The sequence below is a fragment of the Carassius carassius genome, chromosome 30, assembly GCF_963082965.1.
Source record: "Carassius carassius chromosome 30, fCarCar2.1, whole genome shotgun sequence".
NCBI lineage: Eukaryota > Metazoa > Chordata > Actinopteri > Cypriniformes > Cyprinidae > Carassius > Carassius carassius.
In genome coordinates, this window is record NC_081784.1 from 1,216,073 (window position 1) to 1,233,109 (window position 17,037).

Sequence of the window (17,037 nt, forward strand, 5' to 3'; positions counted from 1 at the left end):
AACCCTCCACCTCTCTCAAATAACCTGCCAGCGACCCACTGACACTTCACTGGCAGGCAGTCACTGTGTAGCTAAACGTTAAGGTTAACTTTGCTCAAAACTAGGAAGCATTCTGGCAGCTGCGCTGGATTTAAGTGCTTAATAAGCAGGTGCAGGAGACCTAGACGTTGTGGACATTCACACAAGTCAAAGGTAAAGCACCTTGTTGACTAATGACTTGCAATGCTTACACTCACTTTTTATCTTAACTTAGGAATAAAATTGCATTCAGCTCTGTATATGTCTGTCCAGACGGACTCGGTTTCTATTTGAGCTTGGCATGTCAGTAAATCATGTATAAAGATGCATTAACTCTTATGGAATAGTTAACTGAGCATTCTGCTTTTGCAAAAGTGCTTGTAATGAGTAATATTTTTGTAGTGCTCATGTAAAGTGAGCTGTGCTATAATTAGCAGTGACGAGGGACTGGAGTGTGTTTAATGCACACAACAGCTGTCTGTTGGAAGGGCATCGCTGTTGCGGTTAATTGCTCTGATTTGAGTGTCAGTAGCATCTGCAGGCGTATCCTCTTTCTGGATTTAATAACAACAGATGGCCAATGGTAAAGCCTTTCTCAGGTTTTGCTAGGAAGATTAAAATGTGTTGGTATTAGACTCTAAATATTAAAGGAATTCTGTTTGCAGTGGCACAAAAACCTTTAAATGATCTAAACTAAACGCTTAAAAAGGTGCACTGAAAAGAAGGTTGACATTTTTAGTGTTTTTTTAACGTCTATATATATTTTTATTAACCTTTATTTCAGTTTTAAATTAAAATGAGAAATGTTGCCTTTGCAATTGGCTGAAATACATTTTTTATATATATTTTATTTTATTTAAAGTAACTTAATGGTCTTAATTTTAGTTTTACTTTTACAACTTCAAAAGTGTAGATGCATTTTTATTCATTTAATGCAAATATGGCATTTGCTTGCATTTTTTCTATTTCTTTTAGGTTTTTTTTTTTTCATAGAAAACTTTGAAATATCAGGAAATGTTATAATTATTATTTCCAGGCCTGAATTAACAAAATCTTATAGTAAATGTGATGTTTTCCACCAGGTTTTAGTAGGTGCTTTTTGTGAGTGCAATCTAGTTAGAAATGATTATTAAAACTCAATATCTAGTTACCAAAACGGGAAAAGATATGAATTTTTCTAAATATAAGGCTCTAAATATTTAACTGCTGATCACGTTTTAAGAGGAATTCTGTTTGTATTGGAACAAAAAAAGAATGAAATTGGCTTTTATTCTGCATTTTTTTGGAATGCTCAAGTTTAATTTATTTTAGTTTTATTTTTAAAAACCTGGAAATGTCAGAAAATGTTATCCGGGGTACATGGTAAATACATACATGATATGTATTTATACATATTATGAGAACAAATAATATAATATCTCAACTCTGATTGTAGTATAAATTAAATATCATATTTTGAATTATGTATCCATGTAAACGCAATTTATTTCAAAAAGTAGGCATGATATATATGCAGAAAAATAATGCTAATTTGGTTAAAGCTGCTCTCCTTTTTTAGAAAATTAGAAATTACAGTGGTTAAGCAGAAAGCATTCTAAAAAAAAAACCCAAGTTGAATCTTATTGTCTTAATGTTCTTAATCTTTGTGTTTTTGTCTCCAGCAGCATGCAGGAGAACAGCGTGGATCAGCCCACGTCTTTATCGCAGCTTCTGCGTGAGAGTTACCTGGCCGAGGCCCGAGCTCATCACAGACACGGTGAATCCAGCAGCATAGATGCTCCTCGCCAGCTGCTCTACGGGACGCTCAAGGAGAAAGCAGACGACTCCGGTGGGAAAGTGGATCCACAGTTCCCAGACCTGTCTGCCTTCCTGAGCCAGGAGGAACTGGACAAGAGCGTTGATCTGGCCTGCAAAGCAATCAGCAGTGATCCTCGAGAACGTGAGGAGAGATCTGACGCATCTCCATCAGTGAGCCACTCTAATGTTCCTTCCAACAAACCCACTCCACAAACAGAGGTCATTTCAGAAAGACATACAGTCCAGACTCCCATTCAAGGTTCGATCAAGAACTTCAGACGTGTTAGGGAACCTGCGGCGGATTTCAAAAGACCTCAGAGAAACGCTCCATACGGCTTGGAGACCCAATCCAAAAAGGAGTTCCTCAACAAAGCAGCTGACTTTATAGAAGAGCTTTCATCTCTGTTTAAAGCCAGCAGCTCCAAGCGAATTCGGCCTCGTACCTGCAAAACCCACCGGAGCCGATGCCAGAACAAAACCCAACCTGATGCCACTTCATTTTCCATTAATGCAGAAGATCAAGAAAGACCTATTCTGCTCAACCAACAGATGGAGGAGCCAGTGGAGAACAGTGGAGTCACGGAGGAGCCGTATGAGGCAGAGGAGCCTCAGGAGCTGGAGCCGGTGTGTGAGGAACCGGTTCTGATTCAGCCTGACAGCTTGGATGAACCCGTGTGTGTGCCGCCGCACTTTATACAGAAACTCAAAAGCAGGGAGGTTCCTGAGGGCAGTAAAGTCCAGTTGGATTGTATCGTCAGAGGACTGCCAGCTCCTGAAGTTCGGTGAGTTTGAACTACTTTTATTGATGCATATTATTAGTGCATTATTATAACTATCGATGCATATTATTAATGGATTATTAATACTATTGATGCATATTATTAATGCATTATTATAACTATTGATGGATATTATTAGTGCATTATTGATGCATATTATTAGTGCATTATAATTACTATTGATGCATATTATTAGTGCATTATTATTACTATTGATGCATATTATTAGTGCATTATTATTACTATTAATGCATATTATTAGTGCATTATTATTACTATTGATGCATATTATTAGTGCATTATTATTACTATTAATGCATATTATTAGTGCATTATTATTACTATTGATTCATATTATTAGTGCATTATTATTACTATTAATGCATATTATTAGTGCATTATTATTACTATTAATGCATATTATTAGTGCATTATTATTACTATTGATGCATATTATTAGTGCATTATTATTACTATTGATGCATATTATTAGTGCATTATTATTACTATTAATGCATATTATTAGTGCATTATTATTACTATTGATGCATATTATTAGTGCATTATTATTACTATTAATGCATATTATTAGTGCATTATTATTACTATTGATTCATATTATTAGTGCATTATTATTACTATTAATGCATATTATTAGTGCATTATTATTACCATTGATGCATATTATTAGTGCATTATTATTACTATTAATGCATATTATTAGTGCATTATTATTACCATTGATGCATATTATTAGTGCATTATTATTACTATTAATGCATATTATTAGTGCATTATTATTACTATTGATGCATATTAATAGTCCATTATTGATGCATATTATTAGTGCATTATTATTACTAGTAATGCATATTATGAGTGCATTATTATTTTTATTGATGTATATTGTAGTCCATTATTATTACTATTGATGCATATTATTAATCTGTTATTATTACTATTGCGCATACAGGAAGCAGCCACCTAGCAACCACATAAACCTTAGCAAATACACTGGGCAAAAAAAAATACTTTTAAACAATTTTCACTCAGAATTGAAAGCACAACAAGGAAACTTCACAGATAATTACAAAAAAAAACAAAAAAAACAATACATTTTGAAAGACTGAAAGAGTATATTCTTGTAAAATGTATTCCAGTAATTTTTGTTTTATTTACAATTTTGAAAAAAAATATATATATATATTTTGTGTACATAAAAGAAGTGCACTTAATTACATTAAATTTGAATTTGTAATGTACTTACTTAACCAACTGTACTTCGTATCATATAATATTAATAAAATAAAATCATACTTAATGAGAAACACTTTTGTGACTGTTCTTAACACAATTAAGTTTTAAAAAGTGTTATTTAGAATTTTTATTTTAAAGTACATCATGTTTTGTTAAATTAAGTTTTAATGATCTTTTCGTTGTACTTGAAGAACTAATATTTCGATGTGTTAACTAGCATACTAATCACATGTAAAGTACATGATTATTATTATCCTTTTAATTCATAAAGTTAATATGTTTTAAATGTACTAGTATGCATAATATACATTAAAGTATATTTTAGTTTACCATAAATGCTTGTCAGAACATTCAGCAGTATTTTTTAACCATATTTCAAGGATAATAGAAGTAATTATTAAATTGCATATGAAGATATATTCAAAGATATGGGTAAAAAAAAAACAATCTTAAGGTAACTTAAGTTCACCCAAAAATGAAAATCCTATCATTTACCCACCTTCGTCTTGCTCCAAGCCTGTGTGAATTTCTTTTCTTTCTTTTTTTTTTATAGTTCAAACATGAACAAAGAAGATATTTTGAAGAATGTTGGTAATGAAAAATTTGACGGTAGCCATTGTCTTCTATACAGAGAGAGAGGACTAGAAGGTGGATAAATGATGACCTCATTTTTTTATTTTTAGGTGAACTATCCCTTTAAGTTAAAATAATTGCATTTTTATATAAATTCAAAATGTTATATGTTTCAATTTAATTGCAATTGACATGCAATAAAGCATCCAGAAACATCACATTCATTTTTGCCTTTAAGTATATATCTTTTAAAGTATATTATTTCCATAATAAGTGCTTATTATTTCCATAACAAATAATTTTTAAGTAGTTTATATATGTAAATATATATTAAGTACAATAAGTACAAAAGTATGATACTTTTTCTCAAGGGATTTTTAACATACTAGCATCTTGGCAATAGGTTTTGCTAGCAAATGCATGCTAAAAATCTTCTTTTTCAAGCAATGGCTATGAACACAAAGACGTCTTGTGAAAGTTGACCGTTTAACATGCAGTCTTAGCTCAGCCATTCTAATTTTGCTACATCAGAAATATGATGCTCTGAGAATGCAGGCGAAATTATCATCCTACATGTTCAGAGCACAGTTAGACAAAGAGTAGAAAAGTAAACAAGACATTAAATGTGCAGAGGTTTGCAAAGTATTCCTCAATTTGGACGGATATGATTATAGTTTAGCAGTGTTTACCTGGGGACAATTAATGCCTTTTCTGTCTTAATTCATGAAAAATAAACCACACAAATGATTGTCACCACCTTACAGAAAAATCATACTTTGGTGGAATAAGATGGTGCAGTGTTATTTAAGTATATTTATGTTCCATCATAGTATCTGTTCATATTTTGAATTAGTTTTATTTTTATTTTAGTTTCTTGTTGTAGTTGAGTTTTAGTTAATGTTGTTGTACAATAACAACACTGAGCTCATGGTTCTTTTAAAAGTTGAATGAGTTGAATGATTTCTTTACTCTTTTGTAGTGAGTGTGTTTGTCATGTAACCGTGATAATGTTTGCATTTACTAAAAGCTACTTGCAGAAGAGAAGGAATCAAAAACGTTGAACATTGAGCTGGATGAGCTATGACTCAGATTGTGGAAATGTGCTTCAGCTTGTGCTTCTCTAGAACTAAACAGCTCTTATATTATTCATGATTTAGTGTTCCAGTGTGATGAAAAACTGTTAGCTACAACTAAACTTTATGTACATATTCTCTGTTTGTTTATGATTTAAAACTGACTAAATTAAGTTTGAGTAAACTATATATGAAGCTATTTCATCACTACTTCATATAAGTGGGTTGTGCTTTTATTTTTTGCATTTAATAACTGTGCAAAAATTGGTCATGCTGTTAACATGTTTGCATTTAATTACTATAAATTGATCATTCTTTTATCTTTTATTGCATTTAATAACTTTGTGAAAATTGACCATGCATTTAACGTTTTTTCATTGAATAACTATATTGATCGTGCATTTAACATTTTTACATTTAGTTCATATTAATCATGCATTTTACTTTTTTTTGTACTTTGTATAAATTGATCATACATTTAAAATTGTTGTTTGCATTTAATAACATTGTGTGGATTGATCATGCACTTATTGCTTTTGTATTTAATAACTTTTTGTATGAACTGATCATGCATTTTACGTGTTTTACATTTAATATTTTATACATTGATCTCGCATGGAATGTTATTAAATTTAATAACTTCATATAAATTGATCATGCATTTAACGTTTTTGCATGGAATAACTATAAACTAATTGTGCATTTAACTTATTACATAAAAAACATACATTTATGCATTTTCTGTTAGCATAAATATATCTTGTAAAAATGGAAAAATATATGTTAACACAGCGTTGACAAAATCTTTAAGTTTAAGCTATTTAGACACTTGTTAAATGAATGTTATAATGAATTAGGCTATATAAGAATTATTTAATCAAGTGATTTCCGTTGTTTAAGAAATTACTGTATGTTTTCTATACTTACACTCGCAGAAAAAAAGGTACAAAAAGCTGTCACTGGAGCAGTATCTTTTGAAAAGGCACACTTTTGTACCCAAAGAGTCCATATCAGTACCTTGAAGATACATTTAAGTACCTAAAGTGTACATATAAGTACCTAAAAGGGACAAAAGTGTACCTTTTGAAAAGGTGCCGCAGCTTTTGTACCTTTTTTTCTAAGAGTATAATTATGGTTCTCGGTGTGTCATTGATGAAAGGTTAGTGTAACATTACTCAACACAAACTTCCTTAACTGACAGGTCAAGGAAACCGTGCTTTTCGGAGGGTGTTTGTGTGACAGGTGACGTGCTTTGTGTTATGCGAGGTCAGCTGACCGAGACACTGTGATGTCAGAAACATTACATCATCCATCCAGTGACCCAAACTTTCTTCACTTTTCAACATTTTATTTACAGCACGATGTGAGAATGTTCATCACATGGCAATACTTTCTAGAGCCATGTAGCTGAATAATTTTCTTTGCATTAACTTTTCCAAAATCCTAAATCTTTTTAAGTTCTATATAAGGTAATGTTAAAATAAAAAAATCCACAGTTGAGTTATTACCATGCCTGTAAATGTCAAGTGTTTCTCTGTCAGAGACAAATGCCTGCTAAATATCTAACAGATCTATTAGCAGTGTTGGTGATTGTATGAGAGGCCACTCTATGTTTAGCTCATGTGTGTCGGTCAGGGATGCTGCCATCCAGTTTTAACAGGGGTTCCTGTGCTGTGGGTGAGTCGAGAAGAAAAATAGCTTGAACAGGTGCAGATCTAGCTCTGGATGTCTTTCCCCCACAGTTCAGGCTTTCAAAGTAGAGTCTTACTGGTGCATGGATCAAACCCAATGCATTCCAGCCATGTCTCGCCCATGGAATGAACCACAACTCGTCTCTTCAGATTTGCTTTAAGTTTCAGGGAGGGAATTTTAGGAAACAGAAGGAGTTGAAGTGAAATAACTGTTCGTAGGTAAGGCTGTGGGGTGAAGTTATATTTGTGGATTCAAGAATATTATTTGACCCCATTGATTTATTACTGAATGAATGCTGTTGTACTTTGTAGTGTGTTTGATACAGAGGCCTGATCTTGGATGATTTGTGAGATAAGACACATTGCATTGTTTTTGAATATCTTCTTTAACACGCCATGATATCTGTCAAAAATAACTTCTTTAGTAAATAAAAAAAAAAATAAAAAAAAAATGGCTTCAATGTCACCTTATAGCAACTTGATATAGTCCAACAATTTTAAGTCGATTACCAGATTTTTCCATTTAAACGACTGAAGAAAGTCATTATGTCAGTGAGTAAATGCAATTGAAGTAAAAATGTGTCTGGTGTCATTCTTCCATTTAGTGATTAATAATGTTGCTGTTCGTCTCCATGTTGGAAAGCTTTTCTCAATGGTGTTTACTGCTGGTATTAACTGTTGTTATTTTCTAATTCTGAAGTTTTCTGCGTGCTTTTGTTGTTAAACAATAATATGACAATTTTAAAGTAAATAGCTTTTGTCAAAAAGCTAGTTTTTAAAGAGAAACTTCCAAAAGATTTTAACCATACATTTAATTTGTTTGCATAGTGTGAAAGACTGAAAATTGCTGTTATTCAGCTAGTTTGAGATTTTATGCAATTTATGTCGGCTTTAACATACGTTTCATATTGAAAAATCTGCAAACACTCTTGTTTTTTTTTGTCTGTTTTTTTATGGCACGTGTTTTGGCTCGTAGATGTGTGTTCCTGCTCAGGATGTAACATTCTGATTATGTTTTCCAGGTGGTTTTGTGAGGGTAAAGAGCTGGAAAACAGTCCTGATATACAGATCATCGCTAACGGTGAGCGACACTCTCTGATCATAGCAGAGGCGTTTGAAGAAGACACTGGCAGATACTCGTGCTTTGCCTCCAACTTTTATGGCACAGACTCCACCTCAGCAGAAATCTACATTGAGGGTAAGTAAAATAATTTTTAACCATTTAATATGAATGACTTAATGATTGCAGCTGAAGATTGTATATTTTCTTGATCTTTTAGGAGGGTCTTCGTCAGATTCTGATGTAGAACAACATTTTCAAGCACAGTGAGTTTGTAGAAAAAATCTGATGCACAAAATCTTTTACATCTATGCTTTGTGTAATTCTACATGCACGTTAAATGAAGGAATCTGTGCCACTGTCGAAACATTTATATATATGTGTGTGTGTGTGTGTGTGTGTTTATATATATATATATATATATATTGACCCCCAGGGGTTGAAAACACATTCACAATTTCTGTTTTTGTCAGACTTCATAAAAGAACTTCTCATCTCAAGCCTGCTGTGGTCTTGGTAAAACCCATCACATCTGATGAAGAACCAACACCAACTATAACAAACACCTGCGCTGAAGCACCAGCACCTTCTGATGCAGAAGCAGTGCCACTCACTGAGCTGATTGTTGACCCAACCACTAAGCAGGAAGATACAGAACTTCTGAGTTCCAAAGTTGGCAGCTCTGAAATACCTGTACTAGAACCAACCGTGCCTTTATTAGAATCTCCAGCACCAATATCTGAGGTGGATTCCACTCCACCTGTTACTTCACTGACCATTGCACCACCATCACCTCCATCCAGCCAAAGTGTCTCTGATATACTGGTAACATCTCATCAGAGTAATCCTGAGGTAAAAAAAAACACACTAAATCCTCAGTTTTGATTATTCCCACTAATGCAAGGTTTTTATTTTTTTTTCCTTCTAGAATCTAAATGGCAGCAGTGGTTATCTTCAAAGCTTTGATGTAATGCCCATAATGACAGCTCCTGTTTTTACAAAGGTAATGCAAACACGGCTTGTAATTCTAAATCTTGGAAGACATTGAGTGTCGGTGAAATACAGCATAAACAAATGCTTGAGGAACAAAAAAAGTATTTTACTATTTTGACATGTTTCAACTTTTGCATGCATGCCTGCCCAAATCCAAAGAGCTAAAACCTTAGTATGCAATTCGCTTTTTTTTGCCTGGCAGGCAGTAAAACATGCAAATCCAGTGCAAGCTTTGTCTAGAAATATAGAGACTTGGTGGTGACCCTGTTTGACCAGTAAGAAACCGCCTAGCAAACTCTTGCAAAAATGGTACCTTTACGGATATAGCAGCTTGTCACTGGGGTAATACCCTCAAAGGGACACAATTGTACCTAAAAGGTGTATACTAGTACCATAAAAGAACATACTACTTACTACTTTAAGGGTACATATTACTACTACAGGATACTAATACCATTTAGGGGTAAATAAGGTAAAAAAAAAAAAAGATGTCCCTTTGAGGGCATTGCCCCAGTGACAAGCTGCTGTACCTCTAAAGGTTTAATTTTTTCTGACAGTCTATAGAGTAGAAATGGCCTGGAATTCAAAAATTCTCATGGCAGTAGTTATAGAATATATAAAAATCTAGTTTTTACTTGTTTCCCATTCCATTGTCATTGGACACCTTTGTCTCTTTTGGTGCAGAACCTCCAGGATGTCCTGGCTGTAGAGAGTCAGTTTGTAGTTCTGGAGTGCAGAGTCAAAGGTATTCCCTCCCCTAAAGTGGACTGGTACCGGGAAGGAACACTTATTGAAGATTCTCCAGACTTCAGGATCCTCCAGAAGAGTATGTATCATTTTAGTGCTCAGTGCATTTAGATATGTGGTTGGTTGAAAACTCCACCTCTACTGCTGAAAATGTTCAAAGAAAACTTTTCATTGCTTGACTTTTTCTTCTTAAAATATGTTATCTGACAATCCACACATTCTGCTTTTTTCACGCCAGAACCAAGATCCATGGCTGAATCTGGTAGGTGGATTTGATTCCCCCTGCTTTGTCAAGGTAATTATTTAATGATATTAACCACCTAACAGTGTACCATTTCTCTGTTTGGTGTGGACATCAGAGGAGATATGTACTTTAGTTATTGCAGAGGTCTTTCCAGAGGATTCCGGAATATTTACATGTACAGGCAGCAATAAATATGGCACAATTTCCAGTACTGCAGCATTGAGAGTAAAAGGTAATTTTGTTTTAATATTGTTGAATTTATTATTGGATTAGCTTTGCTTAAGACTGCTTAAACTCTTTAAGTTCATAATTAAATAAAACTGTATACATCACATCCCAAGACTAATTGTGAACAATATTTTGTCTATATCAATAGGAAAGAAGAATAACAACACCAACCTTAAAACAACAAGCACTTTAACAGTGGAATCCTCCCTCCAGAAGGTTTTGGGCTCAGAACTGATATCAGAAACTTTAAAGGGTAAGCCAGATGTTCCTCTGGTAAACAACAAGCCTCACTCAAGTACAATTTGCCTTGAACCATTGAACTCTGGATTTAAGCATTCAGACCTTCAGGATTCTGGAATGCTTCGTTCAGATACCCTAAATCCTAGTACCCTTCGCCATAACCTCACCACTAGCCTTCCCAGTCTAAACCCTCTCAGCATTGGAAAATACAGCACAGAAACTTTCAGGACTAGTTTTCCTCAGCTAGACCCTCTCAGCTTCAGTTCTTCTACACTGAATGCAGACTCAAACCATAAGCCCCTTAGCTCTAGCATAACACACTTTGATTCAGGAGGGTCTGGTTTTAAGCCTTCCATAGAAGAGACCCAAAGTCCATCAAACGGATCAGCATCTGGCATCATTATGAGCTCCGATGCCTGGGTTGAACCATCACCATATGGTTCAAAATCTACCCCCAACCCTTCTGTTACTAGTCTCCAACCAGTAAACTCCAGTAACCATCAAGAGCGACCCCCTGTCAAACCCCTACCAGATCCCCCAACTTCTTGCCTCAAGACAAGACCTGAGGGTGTGTTAGGGAATCACAATGAATCCCGCTCTAGTTCTCGAGTTGGCCTCCGTGTAACCTTTAAACTCCCGGAGGATGAAGAAGAGGAAGAGGAAGGAATGTCATCCAAAGAGCCACCACCAGTGTTGGCTAAACCAAAATTGTAAGTAACAACTTAAGAGTAGTGCAAGACAACTTGAGAGTAAAATTACATTTAGGACCTTCTGAAGTAGATCCAATTGGTTTTTTCTCCTTCTTTTGTCTTATCTTAGAGACCCAGTGCAGCTTCAGATCCTCCACAACCAGGTGCTTTTGGAACAGCAGCAAGAATATGTTTACCCAAGCCAAGATTCACCACATTTAGATGGAACAAGTTATGAGTCAACACCTGTCAAGCCAACTCAACCTCCATCAAATCCTGTGCCATCACCACCCCAACCACCTCCTCTTGTAATGAACTCTGATCCAATTCCAATGCCAATCCTTGAATCTGTCCCTCTACTTCCTGAAACACCTTCTCCCCTTTTAAAAACTGTACCTGTATCCCAACTGAGCATGCCTTTAACCAATCCCATGCACTTGGCCCAACGTACTCCCTCAGCCACAACCTTAAACAACCACCCTCCAATACTTCAACCAAATCTGATTCCTACTACTTTAAGTACTTTTCCACCAGGTCTGGTTCCCTCTACCCTACTAACCCCAACGAATGTGATTCACACTCTTCCTCAGCTGAATATGGGGCCAATATCACCCAATGTGGCTCCAGTCCCCCCTATGTCAAGTGTGATACCAACAATCCCAATAACTCAGCCCGGAGGAGCTCTCAACATGCCTATCCCTCCAAATGTGGGACCTTCTGCACCTTTTTCTCAATTTATCATGGCTCCAACAACCCAATCACCTAACCATGTGGCCAACATGCCACCCATTACTCCTTCCACTCATATTTCACAAATAAACATGAACCCAACCTTGCAGATGAACTCTGTTCCCGTTGGTGACACGAGCGTTGCCAGAACACAGGCATCGATGATACCTGATGCATTAGCATTGAACAACACTGCACCAAAGATAAACACCACCTCAAATTCTAATCCCAGCATTGCTCCACAAGACACATATTCTCAAACTGTGTCTTGTCCCTCATTGAGTAAAATCACCTCACCTCATTTGGTGAGAAATCAACCTGCAATCATAACGAGTCCAATGTCTCCACCTCCGTTGCACGACACTCAGCCCCCACTTCCTGGGATTATTCCAGTCTCCACCCAGAGCTTCAGCTACACAAGGCCAAAGGAATTCATTGCTGCCCAGATGATTGCTCCTATCAGGAGACCTTCCCCCACTGAGTCTCCAGTTCCAATGCTCCACGAGTTAGCTGCACAGATATTCCCAAAGTCGACACGGGAGCTCATGTCGCCCGTCAACCAGTTATCTCCATTCCCAAGAAAGTTCCCAACAAGAGTTCTGGAGTGTCCAAGCAGCCCACCATATGTGTCCTCACCACCTCTAGTGCCTCCTGGTCTGGGGAATTCAGTATTTTCTTTTAGACCTCAGTCACCCCTACAAGCTTCTTCACCAACGTCTAGCAGCTCCACCCCTAGCCCCATCCAAAATCCAGTGGCCTTCCTTAGTTCAGTCCTTCCTTCACTTCCAACATCTCCTCCGACCAATGCCATGGGGTTGCCTAAGAGGGCCCCACCTGGGTAAGCAAACACAAATCATTTTATCATAACAGAGGTTTTGAACCTTTCAAGGTATGCCGAAGTAGATTGGAAATAAATTTTACAGAACACTTGGTCCCCAGGAGCAGGGTTGAAGACTTCTGCCTTGTAATATTGTAATATTATAAAATGAATTGAAGGTCACACTTTCTCTTAATGGGATAGTTCACCCCAAAAAAAAAAAACCCCATGATTTACTCAGCCTCAAAGCATCCTAGGTGTGTATGACCAATCCAATAAGAGTTATATTAAAACATGTCCTGGCTCTTCCAAGCTTTATAATAGCAGTGAATGGGTGTTATGTTTCAATAGTCCACATAGTCCCCCACCACCAGAGCCAAGTGGGACATTTTTTAGGATGGATGATTGCACTTTATTGGACTTCTTTTGGACTATTGAAAAATAACACTTTAAAATAAATCTTGGAAGAGCCAGGACATTTTTTATATAACTCCGATTGGATTCGTCTGAAAGAAGAAAGTCATATACACCTAGGGTGCCTTGAGGGTGAGTACATCATGGGGTTATTTTCATTTTTGGGTGAACTATCCCTAGGGTGAACTATTTAGGGTGAACTATTTTTGGGTGAACTATCCCTTTAAAGGTTTTAAAACTTAAATTGATTCATCGTTTACTTGCCCTCATTTTCCAAATCCTTAAGAATTTCTTCTGTGCAAAACAAAGGCTGGATTTTTGTATATCCTGGCTGTTTTTTCAATACAACAAATGTGAGTTGAGAACTGGGGCTCTCAAGTTTCAGAAAGGATGCAGTACCATAAAGTACCATAAAAGTGGTCTATATGATTTGTGCACTATATTCCAGATAGCTGAAGCCTTATCTAATGATAGCACTCCAATGGGCTTTTAATCATTGTGACTAGACTAAATTGACAAGTTGAGCTAAATAATGACACTGTGGTCTTTTTAGAGTTGTCTTACAGCATAATTTCTATGTGTCTCATATTTGAAGATGTATTTGTATCCTATTTTATTGGCTTACTTCAGTCTTTTGTTACTCCATGTGCAGGCCTCAAGGTGCACTGAAGAAGAATCAAAGAGGTTCAAGACTCATGTCTGATGACGACATCCGCGGGAGCAAGGAAGCGCTTTTACAAGATATTGAGAAGAAGTTGCGATTTAAAGATGAACATCTTCATTTTGGGCAGCAGGTAGATGGTGTCATAAAATCTACAGATATAAAGGGGTTTTGTTCCACCAGTGTATAGGACAAATACTAGGCTGTGCTTTTCCAGGACTGATAGATATAGAATTGCTCATCTTCTGTTGTTCACTGAGTTATGGGTTCTTCATGTGAGACACTATAATTGAGAGTTTAATCATGGCTTGTAATAGTTGAGTTACACAAAACACAGATTGAAGGAGATGGAGAAGGAATAGGGAAGAAAATTATCCCCCTAAATAACATGTTCTAAGTACCACAGCTATACTCTAAAATTAATACAGTACAGAGCAAAAGTTTGGAAACATTACTATTTTTAATGTTTTTGAAAGAAGTTTCTTCTGCTCATCAAGCCTGCATTTATTTGATCAAAAATACAGAAAAAACAGTAATATTGTGATATATTATTACAATTTTAAATAATTGTTTTTAAATGTATTATACTTTAAATTATCATTTATTTCTGTGATGCAAAGCTGAATTTTTAGGATCATTATCACATGATCCTTTAGAAATCATTCTAATGTGATGATTCATTATCAAAGCTGGAAACAGTTCTGCTGCTTAATATTTTTTCAGAACATGTGATACTTTTTTAGGATACTTTGATGAATAAAAAGTAAAAAAAAAAAAAAAAAAAAAGAAGCTATGTTTTTAAAATCTAAATATTTTGTAATAACAATATACACTACCGGTCAGTAATTTGGGGTCAGTCATTTTTTTTTCTTTCTTTTTTAAAAATAAAATCAATACTTTTATTCAGCAATTGATTAAAAAATTTATAAAAAGTGATAGTAAAGAAAATATATTATTAGAACTTTTTTTAATTTTGAATAAATGCAGTTCTTTTTAACCTTTTATTGATCAAATATATTAGACAGCAGAACTGTTTCCAACACTCATAATAAATCAGAATATTAGAATGATTTCTAAAGGATCATGTGATCGACTGATGTTACATGTGACACTGAAGCTGGAGGAATGATGCTGAAAATTCAGCTTTGCATCACAGGAATAAATTATTTTTTTAAAGTATATTCAAATAGAAAACTATTATTTTAAGTTGTAATAATATTTCACAATGTTACTGTTTTTTCTGTATTTTTGATCAAATAAATGCAGGCTTGATGAGCAGAAGAAACTTCTTTCAAAAACATTAAAAATAGTAATGTTTCCAAACTTTTGGTCTGTACTGTACATGCTACCCATTATGACTTCATAATTATATCACCAGAAATGTATTTTTTTCCCTCTTGTTTTTAATAAGCTTTTAAGCTTCTTTTTGATTTTGAAACCGAATCTAACTCTTGGTTGGCTTGCACCAAATGCGAAAATGTATGAAAGAAATATATATACTTTTTGTTGTAGAAAAATGATGCCATGTGGGAATTACAGACGGGTTTATTAATAGATAATATAATTATCTATACAGATTTGTAATTCCTTCATGAGACCATATTTAATTTTTTTTAATTTTGATATATCGCTGTACTGTGCATGGCATTTGTGAAGTGAAATTCACATGCATGCTTGCAATTTTTCCTACTTTTGAATAATTTTTGCTTTTGCATATGCATATGCGTTTATATTTGTACTTTATATCATAGTCCTGTAAATATTTAGATGTTCTGCAAGGGTATTTATAATGTGGACTTAAATTAAATCTATTTTTAAATTCAACATGAAATCCAAACCTACCTCTTTTCTCATTAAATATCCTGTTTCACATCAGTTTCATGTTGATTTTGAAATGCGAGCATACTTGTTTGAGGGCTTCATTAAATGTAATACTTTCAATATTAATGTTTTGCTGACTGTCATTTAAAAATGAAAACCTTTTGTTTTCATTTCTGTTTGTGGTCTGTATATCTTCATGCATTATATAGTGGCTTTGCATCCCATTTAAGAATCTGTTTTCACATTCTAACACATTTCATGTGTCAAATGTGCATCCGCATCATGCATTGTATTAACACTGTACACACTTGAGTGTTTCCTGTCTGAGTAACACTATAGAAACACTATTTCTCACACATTTGTATTGATGTGTGACTAGTGTCTGTGTTTACATCACCGTCATTCATCCTGTCCTCCATAGAAGCCGAATTATTGGGGGGAAGTGAGCCGCCCGCTCGGACCAAACATTCCCACCGCAACTGTCATTAACTATGACGAGGTACAAGGAATTTTCTCCATTGCAAGCAGTGCTTTGTTCTGAAGTGCATTAGTTTCATTACATAAGAATCAATTTTGATTTAAAGCAGAAGCAAGATGAGCTCATTTAAAGCTGTGGCTTTTCTCCACTAATGGAACTGCATGGATAATAACTCTGTTTAGAGGAAGATGCTGTACATTTCATTTGTAACACAAGAGGGCTTGTTAACGCAATGCTCTACCACTTGAGCTATAGGAACACTAAGGTTACATTTGTTAAAATTTGTTACAATGTGTACAAATATGAGCTAACAATAAAAAATACTCATTAAGCATTTGTTCATTTTAGTTCATTTCAATTTGTCTTTTTATTAACTAACGTTATTTTTATTAACTAACTAATCTAATAAATTAGATTAGTATGGAAAGATATTTAAGTGTTTTTGTTTACTTTTATTATAATTTTTTAAAAACAATGAAATATAATTAAAAAAGTCAAAAAAAATTACTATTCATATTATATTAATTTTGAATTGTAATTATATTTTTAGTAATTTTTTAAATTATATTTCATTAAAAAAAAATTATTATATTAATTAATTAATAATTAAGAGTGATAAATAATATAACAAATTGTTAGTTAGTTAATGCATTAACTAATGTTAACCAATGGGACCATATTGTAAAGTTTTACTGTTATGTAAAATTAATTGTTTCAATGTTTAAGGC

General features: G+C 34.6%; 1 protein-coding gene across 2 annotated transcripts in view; it reads left to right on the top strand.

The window, feature by feature from the left end:
- LOC132110379 (myopalladin-like) overlaps positions 1-17,037 on the top strand; it is a 37,571-nt gene continuing 20,534 nt past the window's right edge. The window contains exons 1-13 of one of the 2 annotated variants that reach the window (XM_059516935.1): positions 1-192; positions 1,680-2,597; positions 8,211-8,386; positions 8,469-8,514; positions 8,722-9,100; positions 9,177-9,251; positions 9,926-10,067; positions 10,227-10,250; positions 10,348-10,464; positions 10,609-11,410; positions 11,520-12,956; positions 14,002-14,143; positions 16,253-16,330. In XM_059516935.1, the coding sequence (XP_059372918.1) occupies positions 1,684-2,597; positions 8,211-8,386; positions 8,469-8,514; positions 8,722-9,100; positions 9,177-9,251; positions 9,926-10,067; positions 10,227-10,250; positions 10,348-10,464; positions 10,609-11,410; positions 11,520-12,956; positions 14,002-14,143; positions 16,253-16,330 (4,332 nt within the window). In that variant the 5' untranslated portion in view covers positions 1-192; positions 1,680-1,683. The remainder of the gene's footprint in view (positions 193-1,679; positions 2,598-8,210; positions 8,387-8,468; positions 8,515-8,721; positions 9,101-9,176; positions 9,252-9,925; positions 10,068-10,226; positions 10,251-10,347; positions 10,465-10,608; positions 11,411-11,519; positions 12,957-14,001; positions 14,144-16,252; positions 16,331-17,037) is intronic. The other variant, XM_059516936.1, reaches the window with a different exon arrangement.